The 19,507-nt window shown below is 33.3% G+C and overlaps 1 protein-coding gene across 1 annotated transcript; it reads left to right on the forward strand.

The window, feature by feature from the left end:
- The first annotated feature begins 594 nt into the window (after window positions 1–594).
- On the forward strand, window positions 595–17,519 carry LOC135927851 (uncharacterized). The gene is made up of 12 exons (XM_065464055.1): window positions 595–700; window positions 4,823–5,020; window positions 6,106–6,867; window positions 7,081–7,695; window positions 8,643–9,164; window positions 9,545–10,040; window positions 12,408–12,579; window positions 13,722–13,956; window positions 14,193–14,494; window positions 14,787–15,305; window positions 15,790–15,941; window positions 16,195–17,519. Exons 1-12 carry the CDS (start codon window positions 616–618, stop codon window positions 16,952–16,954), a joined length of 4,818 nt encoding a protein of 1,605 aa, XP_065320127.1. The 5' UTR covers window positions 595–615; the 3' UTR covers window positions 16,955–17,519.
- The last annotated feature ends 1,988 nt before the right edge of the window (window positions 17,520–19,507 follow it).

A 19,507-nucleotide genomic window follows, 5' to 3' on the forward strand; every position in this document is an offset into this window, starting at 1 on the left:
TCTTTTCTTTTCTCTTCTCTATAAGAGAGTTGTTTTAAATGTTTATTTCCTGGAAATTTAAAATAAAAACCACGTGATATTGCTACGTCACGATGGAATTTCTATTCTGAACAAACATCCGAGGTTAAATAACTTTTTTTTTGAAAATAAAATTTAGGTATTCCTTTGCAAAATAAAAAATATAACCTTTTCACATATGCATTCAATAATTAATTATATTATATAAAATATATTTTTTTCTTCTTTATATTGAATATATTTTGAACCCCTTTATTAAATCAAACAATTTTTACTACTTCCGTTATGTGTCTGAGATTCACATAGAAAATGACTAAGAATTTCTTCAGAAATTTGCATCATTAAATTTCTCAGAAATTTAGCTTCGAATTTCTAAGAATTATTCGATAATTCTAACAATTCCATTAGTCCTCATTTTGCAAATAAATCAAATACATGACGAAGGGATGAGATTATTTGCTTAAATTACTTCGACAAATAGTTTTGGGGTTAGTTGACATTTCTATATAATCTATAAACCAATATAAAATTAAATGCTATAACCTAGATAAAACAAATACTAAATTTTAATTATAGGCGGCCTTGGCAGAAGATAATATGATTAGCACCATTGATGAATCTCTCACTACCAAGGGCTCTCAAGAAATTTTGGCGTTCCAGAGGAGTTGTGCTCAGGAAACAGGTTAATTTTTCGTAACTTTTTTTTGGTAAAAAATATCATTTTTTTTGGCGCGGATTTCGAATTTTTTAAGTCTTAAGCTTAGTAGCCAAAATATTTTATTAATTTATTATAATGCGTCATACCTTAGCATTTAACTTAATTTCTTCGAAAATATTTTCGCCCTGATGACTAATTTTTTTTTTAGTCACGAGATTGTTTTTTCTTTTTCTAACGCGTAATAACATGAAATCATTTCGCAGACGATTTTGTTTTGTTATTAAATGGCCGTCTTTGGCCTTTTAACCAAATAAAATGAGCCAACGTGCACTGTATTAAACAAAATATACCTCCGCACAAAATAAACTTACCTTTTCGACCATTTTTAATTTTTAAGGTTTTTAAAAATTTCGTCATTCTTATTTAGATAATTTTGTCTGTTGTGAATTGCTAACTGTGTAAGTTGTGAACACCAAAATGAATGCTAAATGATTCATCTATGACTGATTTTCCAGCAGTAAGTAAATTGATATGACCGACCCAGATCAAACCCGGACCGGATTGCTCTATACTCCCGGATATACGGTTAGTTACCGGGTTCGACTCTCATCATGCCTCTCATTTATATTACTTACAAATTATATAATATGTATTTATATCAAAACGTCAGCAAATTTAAAGGCGAGACTTATATTTCAAGCTGAATATAAAAAGTCTTTATCTATCATATCATTTCCCCCCCCCCCTTTTTATTTCATTTTATAGTTTTATTATTTTTTGTAAACTCAGTATCAATTTTAATACTTGCCACCATTCAACATTCATTCATTTATTCAACATTCATTCAATGTTTTCAAATACATTTATTATTAAATAATACATACCCCCCCCCCCCACTATACTTTCTGTCTTTTTACCTTGAAACCAAAAAAAAAATAAACATGGCTGCTTTATATACGTGTATTCTTCGATAATTTTTGATATTAAATAATGATTATTATTAATTTTTATAAAATATTTTTTTTTTATATTTTTCTTACACATTCCAATTACCAAAAAATAAAAATCGCGCGAGATTCAACCTTGGCGCTGATTTTTGAATACTAAAAGGTGACCTTGGGGCGATATTACAGTCGATTTGATTTTATATTTTTTTTTCCAAAAATATTTTCATTTTTGTTATTATATTTTTATAATTATATTTATTGCCTTCTTTTATGGATAATGGCGCGAAATTGATTGAAATTTTTTTTTTTTGTATTCATCTTTTGAAACGAGAAGAGAAGGAAAAGTGAAAAGCAGGGAACAACAATGAGTTTGCTGAAAAAAACGATATAACAAAAATCAGGAGATTTATTTGGGAATGAAATAAGGGGGGGGGGGTTGTATGTTTATGACAAGGTAAATATTATTTCAAGGCTTCTAATCGATGCCCATCCCCTTTTGCCGATTCTCTGTAAAACTTTTTCGAAATCCCTAAAGTTTCCTGGAAATATATGAAGTTCCTTCAACGCATCTCGAGAGATTAGAAATTTAGAAGAAACGCGTTAACAAGGTCGTTTTTGAATTCTAAGATATTCGCATTTTCAGTGATTCTAACAAAACTATTTTATTTATTTTTTTATCTATCACGACTTTTTTGGTGTCAATTTGTAAAAAAAAATTAAAATGAATAGTTATTTCAAATGTTACATAAAAAATAAAATGAAAAAATGCAAAATATTTTTAGATTTTTTTTAAAGATATTTAATAAAAGTAATCACAAAATTATCCTTGGAGTTTTTATGTAATATATTATAAAATATAATATTAAATAATTTTATTTAAAAAAAAATAGTATTTATTACTTTGAATTTTTATTAATATTATACACTCTTTAATTATAAATTACTACTTTTTATTGAAGGCTTTTTGCAGCTCAAATTATTAAAAATAACAAAATGATATATTTTTTTTAAAAATATATTCAATATATTGTTTAACGGCGGTTAAAAATTTGCTATTTTTTCGAATTGTCAAGGTTATTTATAAAAGATAAAAAAAAAAAAGGAGTAACATTATTAAATGGAACTATGAATTTTATAAAAGTAACGAATATAAGAAATAGAATGAAGAATTGTGTAAATGTATAGCAATCTTTACCGCGCTTTTGCTAAGATGATCTTCCCGGATTTTAGGAATTCATAAAAAAATCAACTCGTAAATAAAAATATACCTTTTTGCAACGAACTCGTTATAATAAATATATAGGCACGGTTCGGCATCATCTACTTCAAGGACGCAACCAAAATACCTTCTAAAGAATTTTATTTAGAATTAGGAACAGGTCAGTTAATCGAATATTACTTTTATGGGCGTTATATTTTAAATTCTAATTTTTTTTTTGCGTTTCTCGCGCCAAATTCGTATTCATATCACAAATAATTAAATGTACAAATTCTGCAAATACATTTTTTTTTCCTCTTCAATTAACCAATATTTTTTTTTGCATTCGATTCACTTTATTATTCCTTCCATCCCTTTTCCCCACTTTATTATTTTTTATCAATATTTAACGCGAAACGCTCATTGGAGTAAATGTCCTTCACCCATTTATTTCATCTCGCGTATAACTCTCATTCGAGCAACATCCTTCACCCATTTATTTTTCATCTATCTTTCCTTCCTTCCCTCCCATCTTCCTTTTAATATTTATTATTTATCATTATTAATTTATTTTATTTATTTTTTATAGCTTCTTCTAATCGGCAGTTTTTTTTTTATGTATTTGTTTTTTTTTTGAATGAATTAATTAAAAATAATAGATGATATTAATTTATTAATGAATCAAAAAGTGGGTTAATAATTTAAAAAATAAAAAAATTCAAAATTGATTATTTAAGAACTGGGGTTAAATGGCACAATTTTTCGGGGCCTGGTTTTAGCCGGAAGAAGTGGCGGAATCTAGTTTATAGCCGAAAACTATTTCCTCGGTTCTGGGCTTCTTCTTGTCGATAATGTAGATAATTCGCTCCTCGTTGCATGGCGAATTTTCTTAGGCACGCGCTCTTAGAATTAAAGCCCGATTTTAGCCATTATCCGACCGGAATCTGTAATGATTGTTAGGGTCTTTATTGTTTCGAGCTAGCGTGATTGGGTCTATTACTAAGTTTTTGTGAGGTTTAAATGAATCATACGGACGTAAAGTTAGCAACCATATTTGGATAATGGCCAAAAGTTAGCAAATTCTTCTCAATCTAAAAAATTATTGAAACCTGGAGACACTCTTATTTCTGCTTTCTCTAAAGTACCCGATGTGTGACACGTGACATTTGTTGGCGCTTAAAACTAGGGTTAAGTTGGCGAAAGCGGGGAAAAAAGGAGCAATAAAAAAACTATTTTTGAATTTGATCCTATAAAATGATAATTTTTCATTTTTGTTCTCTTTTTTAAATATTTTTTTAACGACATTTTAAAACAAAAAAAAAGTCCCCTAGGAAAAACAATTCGGTATTATTACTACATATTAACTTTAGTTTGTCACGTGATTTATTTGCCACGATTACGCGTCTTTTCGTTCCTCTCATTATTATCAAAAGTTAAGAATATAAGTGGATACGTTTAATTTTATATATTTTTTTATAGATTAAAACATAACCCTTCCATACTTGAAAAAAAAACGCTGCTATGATTTAGTGTTGTTAAACGGCTTGAGGCGATTTTTTCAAACGGCGAACTCAATATTTTAGCCAGAAAAATACTGCCCAAGCCTGGAGATTTCGATTAGATCTTTGTTCCTTCTATGAGCAAAATCTACAGTAAAAAATCGGCTCAAAACGAACCGTTTAACAACACTAGCTCTGCGCTTCTAAGGATTAGACTCTGGCCCCGTAAGCTTAGAATGCTAATCAAACCATTTTTTTTTCTCTGTCAAACTTTCATTTGCTATATTTAGTAATTATATTACGAATTTTTCGACAGTGCAGCCCTTAGTTAGGGTTATTCCTCGCCTTCAAGTCCAATAATTTTGGTTTGAATGAATAGACTAGGGGAACTGAACGTAATAACCAATCGGGTTTTGGGACATTACGAACCATGATTTTTTTAAAAACTTGTTTTCTTTCTTTTTTTCTTTATTTTTTTCCCTTCCCATAATTCATTGTTTAGATATGACGTCACCTCTCCTAAATAGCCTTATAAATAGTCAAGACACCGAAAATAGCTTCGAAGAGAACGGCAACTTTATAGGCAAGCGACAAACTAAGATGTCGCTCCTCGCTCCTAAAAGGGATTTCGGTTCTTGTTTAACCTCCGCTAAGAGATTTAAACCCTCGGAAGAAACCGGATTTGAACCGGATTATTCGGGTTTTTTTGTTTACATGTTTATAAAAATTGTATTTTTTAGCAGGGTTGTACATTTGACCGGTCAAATACGTTTCGGTCAATTGACCGATGTTTGACCGGTCAAATACGTTTCGGTCAATTGACCGATGTTTGACCGGTCAAATTCAAATATATGTTTTTTTAAGTTAATATTAACTTTATTTTGAATATAATAGTAAAATCAATCTATAATATTAATTTTTTAAATTCATTGTCATTCAATAACTAACGTGTAGCTATCTGTAGCAGAGTCTTGTTCTGATTCATATTCAATATTATCATTTTCCTTAATATTTTTTAATGAATTTACCTGATGTCTTAGATCTTCTATTGATTTCTATTTTCATAAGAATATTAACCCAAATCGACATATTTATTTCTAAAGAAGTAGAACAAGGAATTGTTAGTCTCTTAATGGGCAGGGTAGACAAAGTTTAATCTATTAACTTGAGGGTCGGAATTGATTGTTTCTGGAAATTACTACTTTCCACATAATTTGCTATATTAAACATGCTGTTTTTGTTTCTGAAATAAATTATATCACTTAAAATATTTTGGTCATCACTACTTTGTAAAATAGCTAATTCTTGAATTATATCACATACTTCATTAATTTCACTACTAGTGCGTTCTCCTCTTGATATTGTGGACCCAAAAAATAAGCAAACATTGTGATCACATGTATTTACATCGTTTTTACCTTTTAAAAAGTTTAATTTATTTTTTTACTTTAAATTTTTTAGAGTATTTGACCGTATTTGACCAGGTCAAATACTCCTCCGGTCAATTGACTGAATTTGACCGGTCAATTGACCGACTTGCCAACCCTGATTTTTAGTATTGTTATTTTTAAATCGAATAATATAAGCAAACAGAGTTGTTAAAAGATACTTTTTAAATGGATCTGGATACAGATATATCGTCTAAAATAATATCTAGATACAGATATTTTAATCAAAAATCTATCTAGATACAGATACCACATTTTTATATCTAGATACAGGATCTAGATACTTGTATCTACTCTGTAAGCAAATATACAATATATGTATTTATCACTCACCCAGCTGATAGTAATCGTGCCTCCACACCTCTCAAAGATAACCTTAATAATTCTCAAGTACTCGACAATCACAATCCCGATAAAGTAGATGGCTTCCAAAACAATAGTAACAGTGACTCCCTCTCCAGCTTTTACTATTACTACCTAAACAATAGTAATAATTCCCACAACAACCACCATCTTATTAATAACGCGGACACCTCTATAGACGTTCGTCACATTTCACCCAATATATCGATTAAAAACAACAGTTATCTAAACCCGAATAACACATATGAATCATATCTCAACAGCATCCTAACCCCTTCGGCCCTTTCCTCTTCAGCTCATTCTACTCCGGTAGCCAGTTCCGCCTCTGTGAGTGCCAAAAACAGCAACATGTCCCGCAGCGCCAGTAGTAAAAACGTGTTTGGCTGTGCCGTTTGCGCTTACGTTTCTAACTGCGCCGCCAAAATCAAGCTACACGTGGCCGTCCACGCTTCAGAAAAGCTCTACAATTGTTCCGAATGTGGCAAGAGGTCTTACTGGTCCTGGGATATTAGCAAGCACATTAAGGCCAAGCACCCTTCCCACACTTCTGAAGATTCCATGGGTATTGTTAACAAGCCAGTACCACACATTGTCAAATCTATTCAGGCTTTGAAAGAGATCGAGGAACTTAACAAGTTGCCCATTCGGGTCATGAAGCGGGAAGATTTGATGGCAGGATTGCACATGGGTGCCGGTGTGCCCGTCAACTCGAACTGCGAGATGGGGTGGGGAAATGGTAAAAAAATTTTAACGATATTTTTATATAGTTTTAGCTGTTAGATGTTTTTCCCATATTTGACGGATAAACCATGTCTAGGGTCTGGGTCTATCTTAGGGCATACTATTTATCGCCAACCTTTTTTTATTGCAACGCCTAGTCATTTATTTATAAATTTTTGCCAAATTTTTTGTATCTATCCTCCTAGCATAATCATTTCAATGTTAATAGATTCCTCCGCCTCTTATCAAGGGAACAATCCACAATCTGGCACCACGGGCGGTTCCCAAGAAAACGCTTCTTTTGGACAAAATCCTAACTCAGCAATTCATTCTACCTTACCTAACACTTATACGTCTTATTTCAACAGCCCGGTTCTGGTGTTTCGTTGTAAATTTTGCTCTTTCAAGGATCCGAGTCGTTCACTTGCTGAATCTCACGTGAAATCTACGCATGGCTATTCTATAGCACCTCCTAAGGGCCCTCCTGCCGATCTTCTAACCCTGGACTCCAACGCCATAATGCCGGTTGTGGACAACTATTATGAACGCCCAGCAGCTTCTTTTTCCACCTCTTTGCTCTCCTTGACCAACCCCACATCGTCTTACCACTCTAATCAACACCCGCCTCAAACAACTCACCAAACTGGGCAGAGCGGTGGTCATGGGCGTAGAGGTGCTGGAGTTGCCAATAGCCTGACTACTACTGCTGCTGGAAATCCTCGGACCAACGTTTACCCCTGCCCGGTATGCCCTTTCATCAGCAACAAGCATTCGGCCTTCAAAAGGCACACAGAACTTCACACCTTCCCGCCTCCCAGGGTAGATGGAAACGGCGTCGAAGCTGGTTAGTACTTATTTTCGTTGTTGCTTGTAGAGATTAGCTTAGCCCGGACCAATTCGGCCCATTAAATTTTTTTGCCCGAGCCGTTACTATTTACGAAAGGTCCACCCCCCCCCCCCATTACACAATCCTGGCCTGTTAGATTCTTTTTTCGATTGGAGTTCTTATATAAATCATTTGTGTGTTGACATCTATCTGTATTGTGCATTTGGGATTGAATCATATCATAAATAATTTGTTTACTAACCCTAACCCTATTTTACGAGAGATCTAATAGTAGCCGAGGCCCTGATTTTCTTATGTATAAATTGTCTGACCCCACCCGAAAAAAATTCTTAGCCCACAGTCTGGGCCTTCGACGCGATGGGCTTCAGCGGATCTCTTAGCTTGCTTAATCGAACGAGGCTCCCTCAATTCAGCATTTTAAGATTTCTTTAAAACTGATTTTTTCAGAAATTTATTACATAATGTTTGGAATGTACCTTCTTTATAAATTTCTAACAATTTTTGCCATGAAGCTAAAATGTCGAGTTAGCCGTTTTCGAAAATCGCTATCACCATTATTTTGACAGTTTGACCGGCTCAAATACGCGGGCCGGGTTTTTTAAAATTACGATAATTTCTGACCCGCGCTGGGCTTGCACCTCTCCAACTATTTATTAATCGATTCAAGATTTTTTTAAAAAATCCGTCCGAATTCCGGCAATGGCCATCGTTTTAAAAATTGAAAAATATGCGATAACTGGCACCTACACTGATTAATATGCTGATTCGCCATTTTAACTTTTTGGATGGCCAACATGGCCGGATATTTAATATCAAAAAATTACGACACACCTAATGACAATGAAAAGCAAATTTTCATGGATTGTTCGAAAGACAGATAAATGCATTTGACATTTTAATTGGAGTTTTTTTTTTCTCATAAATAAATAAAAATATAAACGCAGTCACACCCCACGTAGGCCCTTACTACAAATGCCCTTTCTGCCCTTACTTTGTTCCTCTGAAGCGAATGCTCTGGCAGCATTTGAGGATGCACGTTCCCAACCCTCAAGAAATCCTCAATAGACTCAGCGCTTATGATCCCGAGAACGACGTTCGCCAACCTATTCCGCCCAATGTTGACGCGCTCAGCAATACGTTTGCCCCGAATAACCGCGACAATCCTAACCTTACCATCGCTGATAATTCTATCGTTGACCAAAGGGAGGACGAGGCCAAAGACGGTGATAGCAAAGATTTCGACCTATCCAATGCCGATGGAATGAATGGATCGGCTGATGATATGGCTGGTAACCCAACCCCGAAAAGCGAAGATTTCAATCACAAAAATAATGAGGATGTCGCCGAGGTGGCCACTTCGATATGTGAAGCTGTCGCTTGTACACGCGAGATAAAGGTGGAGGAAGAGAGTGTTTGCGATGATAGATCTAGCGATTCTATCGCCAAGATGACGACGACCATCATAAGTATGTCTGCCCATCCCAGATTCATATAAATATTTTCCGTTTCGACCCGGTTCTTAAAAATTGCATAATTTAGCAGGTCCCTTCTCTTTTGAAATTAGGTTTTTTTTTTACAATAATTTTGCAAGTGGGTTTTAAGGATGTGGAAAATATGAGCGAGCATCTTATGAATTTTAAATTTTATCAATAAGATTTAAATGAAATTGGATATGAATCATCATGATTTGGTTATGAATAATTTCGGTCAAACGTCCTGTCCAAGTTTTAAAGGCATTTTTTTATTTTGGCCCCATCCTTTGATCTAAGTAATTAACAGTATAATGTAAGCCACAATACCCATTATGAAGGCATTCTCTCATTTTTATAAAAAAATTAATTCGTAGGCACAAATAGACGCAAATCTCGAGCCCCTTCCTCCTTGACATCCATGCTGAAAGCAGCCGCGGCCCTATCCTGCCCCAATCCTAATCCACCAATCCCTCTACTTCCAGATTGCCAGATGTCGGCTCCAACAGTTCTGCCGGATCCCATTCCTATCACACCCTCTCAACCTTCACTAGTTATAACTCCTCAATACGTACCGCCCTTACCAATTATGACTCCTCAATACGTGCCATCATCACCAATTACTCCTTTACCACTTTCGCCAGTTATAACTCCTCAATACGTGCCACCCGCACCAGTTATAACCCCTCAATACGTAGCACCCGCACTAGTTATAACCCCTCAATACGTACAACCCACACCAGTTATAATCCCTCAGTACGTTCCACCCTCACCCGTTACAACCCCTCAATACGTACCACCTCATCAGGCAGTTGAAAATCAAACCCATATTTCGAAGTTCAATGATGAAATCGAAAGGAATGCACCTCCCAGGTAAAAAATTCAGTTAAACATTTATTTTATTCATCTGAAAATTTATTTTTAGCCCCCCCCCCCTCACCCCTCTTACAGGCCAATAGAGAAATATCACTTCTGCACTGTAATTTTATTAGTTGTATAAAAACCCTGCTAGAATGACCACCTTGATTTATTTATTTGAAATGTTTATCTTATTTGAACGATATTTGCAGATTGAAATCCTGAATTCCCTATTTCCCAACCTCATAAGATTTTCCATCAAGAAAGAGATATAAAACTTTGAACAAAAGTTTTAAGATGGCGTAAAGGGGTAGTGTTGTTAAACGGCTCATTATGAGCCGATTTTTTATAACGAAATTTCGTTCATATATGTCTAGAGACCTTCCTTCTATTAGCAAAATCTTCAGGCTTGCATAACATTTTTTCTGGATGAAAGAAATATTGAGTTAGCCGTTTTTAAAAATCGGCTTCTAGGGGGGTGATGGAGTGGAGCATAGTTCATATTGGACCAAGATTTCTTCCACACTAATAGATAGATTAATAATATTGTATCAATAGATATATGAATTTAAAATCTTTAGCATTCTAGCACGAACGTGATCTAAAATTAGGTAGATGACAATATAAAATTATATTTTTAAGGATGAAGGGGGAACCTCTCACCTTGCACCATGTAGGAAAAAAAATCAACTCTAATAGTTTTTTTTAAAAATATTTGCAATAAGCTTCGCTTCCAATGAGATGAATAGAAACAGCCTGTTTTTTGTTCCCCTCCTCCTTCTATTCAGCTGTTGTTAGCGTCGTTTAAATCGCCTAACCTTCGCTAGCTCTAATATCTCTAAGTTCGAGTCTCAACTATATTGAGGCAGATTTACCATCTAAAAAGAATAACTTAACTATACCTTTTTTTTTTGAGTTGACTAAAGTTGAATAATTTGACACAACTCTCATTGTCATTAATCTTAGTAGCGTATCTAAGATTTTGCTGGGAGAGGGGGGGAGGGAGATTTGGGATTAAATACGCCATTGACTAAGCTACACGCTACACATTCTGTCGTATATAAAGGCGTTAAAACTATGAAATCGTATATTTTTTTTCGCCTTCAGCCATCATAATATAATTTTGTTTGCCATAAATATTTTAAATTTTTTTTAAAAAAAAATATAGTTAACCAAACGGTAAAAACATTTTTGCTAAAAAAATTTTTTTTTAAATCGAAATAAATTATATTTACTAATTAATATCCTTAAGCACTCTTAGATTATTCGGTCTTAATTATTTTTCTTTAAAAAAAAATGGACGAAATGTAATAATTTGAAATCTGAAATATGGCATTAACAATTTAAAACTCTTATTCATGTTAAGGTAAAAATTTGAATTTATTATGAATAATATGTATATATTTATTTTGATCTTTGTTTATCTGTTGACAATTATGACAAATTACACCTGTACACATATTTATTTGTTTATTTTCTTTTATTTTTTTGGTAATCAATTTATACAATTTTTCCTTCTAAGATATTGATTTATATCTTGCCAGCTAAAGTAATATATATGCAATCATTTTTTGATTTGTCATTTATTTCAGCTATAGAAACAGGGTTATCATAGTCGGGATTTTGTAGAAGCTACCTATCATATACCTCCGCCATAATTTTTTTTTATTTGTACAGGTCAGTCCGCTTTTATCCGGTTTCGTATAGCGGATGTTTTTCAGCCTGATAGACTTGATTTTAAAATGTTATTTTATTTAGGTCCAGGTCTGCAGTACACCCTTCTAAAAGGGGAACATGGGCTAAGCTGGGAAAAAAATTTCACAGGAAAGCGACCTTAGGAAATGGTTTGTTGTTTGGAAAGAATTTAGCTTAGAGTAAGACGCTACCAGACTAGTTGGCATTTAGTACCGAAAATAAAGAACGACAAAAGAAAAGCTTTTCAATACCCTCACAAAATAATATCACTTGTTTAAAGCAAATATTTTTGCTTATCCTTTTTTTTGTAACTCTTTTGCTCCGTTACATTTTCTTGAAGTATCTCCTCCACTTTCTTCTATTTCCGAAGCTATTATTTTGAGTAAGAATAACCTATTCACCCATGGGCCTAACCCAATGCCATTGACACCCAGACTGGCAATTTATTCATTAAAATGCATGTACATTGATAGGCATAAGACTAAATGTTTTTCAGTGACGTTCTACTACAGCTGACTTCAATATATGTATACTTCTACAGCTGACTTCACTATACTTTCGTAATAGGCGAATCGCCACTTTAGTTGAGGCATCAATCTCATAGGCATAGCCTGTTTTTTTGGGCTTAATCCATTATTTATATATAAAGAAGATATATTTTTAATACTCTTACTAACAAAATTTTAGTAAACCCCCAAAACCTTGTAAATGGGACAAGGACGACGAAAAGGAGATAACCGCAGCCTGGGGTCTCAAACTCGGCAAGTACGTACGAATGTTCAAATGCCCTTATTGTCCCCACCTAGGCACGCGACGGGCCAACGTTAGATTGCATATCAAGCTTCACGGAATAAGAGAAGTAATTTAATTTTCTAATCACAAAATATGGCGGGGGCGGGAGTTACATTCTGGCGTAATTTATGTAATGCACGATTCTCTCCTTTCGAACTTGAATGAAAATTTTTTTGTTTTATTAATATTACGATAATACTTATTTATGGAAGTCTGTATTTTTTAAAAAGCAAAATTTTTTCGTATTAGGATTATACAGATTACTATTATTATTAACCGTAGATGGATATCTTGGGGTCTACCTAGACTCCAGATATGTTTAAATGGCTATTGCTAAAAGAAACGTTAATATTGGCACTGTTTTTTTCTCCATATTAAGGTTATACAGTATTACTGTTAATCGTAGATGGATATCCTGGAAGCTACCTAGACGCCAGAAATGTCTAGATGGTTATTGCTAAAAATAATAAGGTTATGCAGAATTACTGTTTAGACGCCAGAAATGTCTAGATGGTTATTGCTAAAAAAACGACAGCAATACTTGTTATTTTTTTTCGGTAACCACTTATTTTATGCTAAATTATTTGGAGAAACGCCCAATTAAAACTCTTATAATTCAAAGAAGATATCTTTCTATTTGTGAAGTTTCAAAATTTAAATATTTAGTCCTATAAAATTCATTGATTATATTTTTTTTTTAATTGTAAAAATATTAAATATAATATTTATCGCCATTTTTACTCTTTATAACAAAATAAGGTTAAATTTATTAACTATGAATTTTTTTAAAAATAATATTTCGTTTTTATTTATTTATTATTGTTAGAAATAATAAATGTAAAATAAACAATATAAAATTAATCTTGTTATAAATATTGGATTGTGCTTTTGGTAAATGTCTGTCCGATCCCATTTTATGAGACGGTTTAGTCGCCATCGATTCGATACAATATCTAATATCGGTTCGGCGCTACCCTAACTTTTACTGATCCATTCTTTAGTTCTCTATTTTTGATGCAAATGTCTTATTTGTTTGACAGTTACACCAAAAATACGTTAGAAAACATCTAACGAAAAGATAAGAATTTTTTTTAAAAAAACAGCTTTTGTGGACGTAGGGAATCATAATTTTTCGTGGAATATCTTTCTATTTATGTAGGATGATAATATAATACGCGCCTCACAATATTTATTCCTAATACTTAAAAGGGTATGAAGGGAAAGCTCCAAAAATGTCCCAAGTGCTCTTTCAATTGCGCTAATCCGACCCGATTTTCTAACCACTTAAATATGCACGGGATTTATGCGGATAATCGCCAGACAGCGACCGACGCATCTCGACCGCCAAACACCGATTTTCCATCCACGGATACCGGCCCCAATTTGGGTTCGTCGTCGCAAAGTCGAACCCAAAATAACGAGATCAAATCGGAATCTGACATTCGTACGTTAATTTTGTAAATATATTTACCTTTTACCATAATTCAAATATTTTTTGTTTGATGTTCTCGCGTTTCGTAATTTACTGGAATTTAAACGATTTTTATTAATTAAGGTATAAGGGTAGTTATCTCGAAGATTTACATGACGCCTGTCATCTCACCTTTTTAAATTTGAAAATAATAGACTTTTAAATGATAACTCGATTTAAACTTTTGGATGAAAAATTTTTGATCTTAGAGAATTGTCAAGCGTCCACCGTAACAGACCCTGTTGAAAACGTTTCCTCGAATTCATCCCCGCGTTTGGGTCTGACCAATCGCCCGCAAGACGATTTTACTCAAGACGGGAATATTTTAACCTCGACACCTTCCAACAGCGACGACAAATACGATCTGAAATGCCCCAAATGCCCGGCTAAATTTTGCTTGCAAAGAATGTTCAAAAAACACATGAAATTTCACGGGAGGAAATTTAAACTGCATTGCCAAGATTGCGATTACACGTGTCCCAAAATTTATCAATTGGTTAGGCACGTCAAGGTTAATATACTATTTGTTTATTTTTTTTTCCATTATATTTACATGCATCTAAATTTTATCTAATTAGCTACGTTATTTTATAAAAATGTACCCCTGCCACTCCCATTTTGTCCCAAATGTTCGAATATTGTACGCAATCTAGAGATAAACCGGATTGAATTTATCCCGACCGGGCTTAATAAAACCGGCTGTATAAGTAACCGTGTATACCGGTTAATCTGAATATCTCTTTGTCTTACGGTCTTACGCGCAATTGTTAATTGATACCTTAATTATTTATCTAAAATAAAAGTTACACAACGTGACCATCTTACCCTCGAGTAGCTCTACCCTCCTTCCCATATTCAACGCCCGTTTTCCCGATTCAAAAATCGCGACATCGGAATCATTGTCCGTCCCCGTTCCGCAAAACTCCAGTAATACTCAGCTTCCGGGAACTTCCCCGCAAATTAGCGATCGTCAAATTCAATCCTTGAGGGCTAAAAATTTAGTCGTGGCCATCGATTTGGCAAACAGCAACAAATGTTTTACCAGCTCTATCCCTAAATTGGAATTAACCCCCCTATGCATCTCCGATATTAACAACGCATTGGATAAACCAGTGATATCCGAAACAGAAAAGGGCGAATTGACGGATCAAAATTCGACCCCTCCTCTCGTCAATACGTTTGAGAAGGCCTTTGACTATTACCACCCAGACATGGCCAGATTTCTGACGATTGAACACCCTTCAGCTAAACTCAACGGCCCCACTACCATTAGTTACGAATGCCAAAACTGTGCTTTCAAGAGCACTTCCAGATGTGCAATCGTAAATATAAAGATTAATTTAATCATTTGACCTTAACCTTAAATTCAAGACTTTATATTATTTCGGCACGAGTTATGCATCAATTTTCATTATTTATTTGGATATAATTAATTATCAGCTGATTTAATAAGTTTTTAAAATGAATATTAAGACCGTGTCCTAGGCCAGCTTAATACTTAGCCGGCCATTAAACCCTTTTTTAAGTATAGGCCAAATAGCCAAAAAAGCAAAACGATTTTTTAAAAAAAAATAAAATACGAAGAATAATAACAATTCCATCGAATTCTTAAAATAAATCAAAATGGAGTGTCTGCGATCAATTACTTTTTAGACTCTACTAAAAAGCAATTTATTATCCAAATTAGTCCTAGTACACGGCATAAGGATTTTTTATTGAGGAGAATAATTCAGAGAATTAAAATTACTTGGGGTTATTCTAATAATTAAATTATTAAAACTGCTATTTTTTTTTAATCTCGTCTAGGAAAAGCATTGTAGCTTCCACGTCGGCAAAAGGGACATTTTTTGTCAGTTTTGCAATTACAGTGCCAGGAAAAAGGCCCCTTTCGAAAAGCACGTTGAATACCATTTCGATATGCAGCACAATTTCTTTGCCAAAACCAATTACTTCATGAAGTAATTACTTGAATTCTTCACGTTTTTTTTCAATCCTGGAAGGGGTGGGGTATGTTTTAATAATCTAAGGCCGCCCCTTTAATGACTTTATAACTTATAGGAAGGAATAGACAAAATTTTACATGAAAATATCTTGTATTGAGTCAAAATACGAGTATCTTATATCTAATGATTGATTATTTTTGAACCATCGAATAATAATGTTAGATATTTTTAAATCTCACGTGATCTTATATTTATTTTTTGGTAAAAGACAAGAAGAAAGCTTAATCGATGCCATTGATGGATTCGATCATTCCAGAGCATTCAAATCCAATTCCGGAAAAAGGTTACCAAAACATGATCCCCCAAATAAACGATTAGATATTAATGGTTTGACGAACAATTCGGACGCCAAAAATATGGAAGTGAAATCCCCTCTACCAGAGAAAAACGCTCCATTTTGCTACTGCCCTCACTGTGGCAGGAATTTCGAGAACCTTACCTCCGAAACTAGCCAAACAAACGATTCTCCGAAGAATCCAGATGGGGAATTGTCCTTGCTATCTCATAAAACCTTCCACATCTCGGCCTGCGGTTACTGTTTTTCGCTTCCTTCCCAACCGCCGTCCACTCAAACCGCTGACCCAAACACTAGTTCTTCTCCCGCCATTCCCAATTCCAACGATTCCAAATCCTCTTCAAATAACGAGAGAGGCGATCAAAATAATAACCATTGTCACAACAATCACTCGAAATCGGATAATAATATTTTGTCGGACAAAGGAGGGGACGGAGAAACCGATTCTCCCAATTTTTTCTACCGGTACGACAGCATAGGCAGGCGTCGAAAAATTTTCTACAGCTCAACCCGAATCGTGTCCGACGGGCACAGCAGATCGCACTCGCACAACAAGCATTCGTTTGTTGGGGGGTCACCCGGAGGCAATTTATTGCTTAACAAAGTAGGGGGCATTCAAGCCCGGGTTGATGTGGGGAGCGCTAATATATTCTCGTCATTTACTAGTGAATGATTTATCTTTGAAATCCGTTGATCTTGAATGCCATTATCAGAGGGAAGGAAGCCTTGGCGGGCAAAATAAGGCATCGCTAAATCTTCTAAACCATAGCCCGTAGAATCATATATAACTCAAAATATGATGACGGTAAAATTTAAGTAAATGGAGTTGACCAGGAAACATTGCAAGATAAATCGTGAAATTTATTTATGTTTTAAAGTTTTGTTAATTATTGAAATTTGGTTTCTAATTAACATTATTATATAAGATTGAAAATTCCTCTATCATCATCACCTATACAAATTTACAGATCATTATTGTATGACCATCGTATTTGACTCGATATCTATTATAAAACTAAATTATATTTTGTAAAATACTATTTTATATATTAAATTACTTTATTACTCTAATATTTTAAATACTTCAAATGAATATAAACGCATTTTATTTATTTTTTTACTAATTATTGTCTTCATATAGTATTTTATAATATAATAATATCTATCATAATGATATAAAAATTTAGCTGAAGCATATAATAATTTACGAATAATGAATGTGTAAAATTAATCATTATAAATATCGAATACAATACGTGTTGATTTATCATCATTTTATAGTTTTAATTTTTTTTAAATAAAAATAAATAAATCATAGTGACACTCCCTTAACACTCTCGTTCATGTTTTAACTACTTTTGGATATCGAAGTAGCCATTTTTAAACGTATTTGCAGTATAAAATGAAAATTTTGAAGTAGTCTGAAAAATATATCTTTATGCTAAGAACAGGGGTGACTGGCCATACTATAGCGACTTCAGTTTTCCCTCTTACCACCCTATTTGAGAGTCTTCGACCTACTTTTGCGAATTATTATTCATTTATTATATTATATACAAAAGCATGTCAAAAATGGATGGGTTAGAGGTTATATTTTAATTATATTTTTTAATGAGGCTGTTTCTTAAATATATTTTTAAAAAATCATAAAATTTTCGAAATTAATAAAAATTATAAAACATGTCCTAAATCTCCCACTAATTTTTATTTAAAGTTTTGCAAAAATTTAAAATAAAGAAAAAAATAAAAAAAATACTAGAATAACAAGAAGAATAATAAGGTATTCTATGTGAATATTGAACTATTCGTCCTCTAGTTTTAATTTGGGTTCTCGATCACGATTACTATTTTATAAGTAAAAATTATACAGTATTTTGTAATTATAAGAAGAGAACAATTTTTTAAAAAATGGAAGCCAACATTATTTAAAAGATAATCATTTCTATGCTAATATTGAAATATTCGTCACTCATAAAAATATGATTGATTTAAATAATTATTATAGGTTAGTGCTCGGGTCTATGGATTTCGTCTATCAGATTGTCCCATTTTGGTTGAGTCGGTTCTTGTTCATTTTTTCGACCAAAAATCATCTAATTCGCCCCAACCAATCAATTTGGCCAAACTAGTTCTTGAGTAATAAATGGTGGATGGATCACAAATCATGAAATATCAGGCCTAATATTTTTTAGGAAAATTCGGGCCGAGTCGGGTCTTAAAATATTTTTATAATATATCTAAATTTATCAATTTTATGATGAATTTTTCATGTAAAATAAAAAATATGTGATTTTATTTATAGAAAGTAGACGCCAAATAACATATATATCGTTTATTTTGATTAATTATACGAATTAATTTCTATATTTAAATAAATTCGGGCCGGGCCGGCAAAACTTTATAAAAAAAATTTCGGGCCGGACCGGGCTTGAAAAGGTAGGCTCGATGCATATCACTACTATATATTGCTATCTCGATCTGATTATAATAAAATAAGGAAGCAATATTTAGTTTTAGTGAATTATACAAAATTACAAGCATGGATACTAAGAAATTTTGATGTTGGCTTGGAGACGAAATTAGGAAACTTCGAAATAAAAGTTAGAATCCCTGAGAATATATATATATATAATCTTATTTAAATAATTAGCCAACCACGTATCGGTATTTTCACTGAGTAATACAAACAGTAACAGTAGGAATAATGGTACGTAGGTGCGACGAAACGGCAACTGTTAAGATCCTTAAGAAAAGATACATAATTTGATTTAAATAATAAAAATAATGTATACTATTGACAAGCGGGGAAGATCTTGCCCTCAGAATTGTATGTCACTCTATTAGTCGGTATTTGGGACGATAATGCTTCGATAGTCGTCTGTATTGGGAGATGATGATGCTTCGAAAGTCGTCGATATGGGGGGGAGGGGGGGATTAGCCTGTAGAATATCGACTTATAATAAAAAAAAATTTACTAAGATGTTTTAATTAAGATATTAAACTTATATGATAAATATATGTGTTTTACTCTCAAATAATATGTATACATTTAAATAACGTATAATATATCCATCCAATTTACATAATCTCAAAGTAATATATCCAATTAACATATAATATCAAAGTTTAACTTAATATATCACACGATCGCCTCAACCCGTCATTATCTAAAATGGAAAAAGTTTATACCACTGCTTAAAACAAAAAAAATCGTTTACTAATAAGA

Source organism: Gordionus sp. m RMFG-2023, chromosome 4 (assembly GCF_954871325.1).
Source record: "Gordionus sp. m RMFG-2023 chromosome 4, tfGorSpeb1-WG-v2, whole genome shotgun sequence".
Classification (NCBI taxonomy): Eukaryota; Metazoa; Nematomorpha; class Gordioida; order Chordodea; family Parachordodidae; genus Gordionus; species Gordionus sp. m RMFG-2023.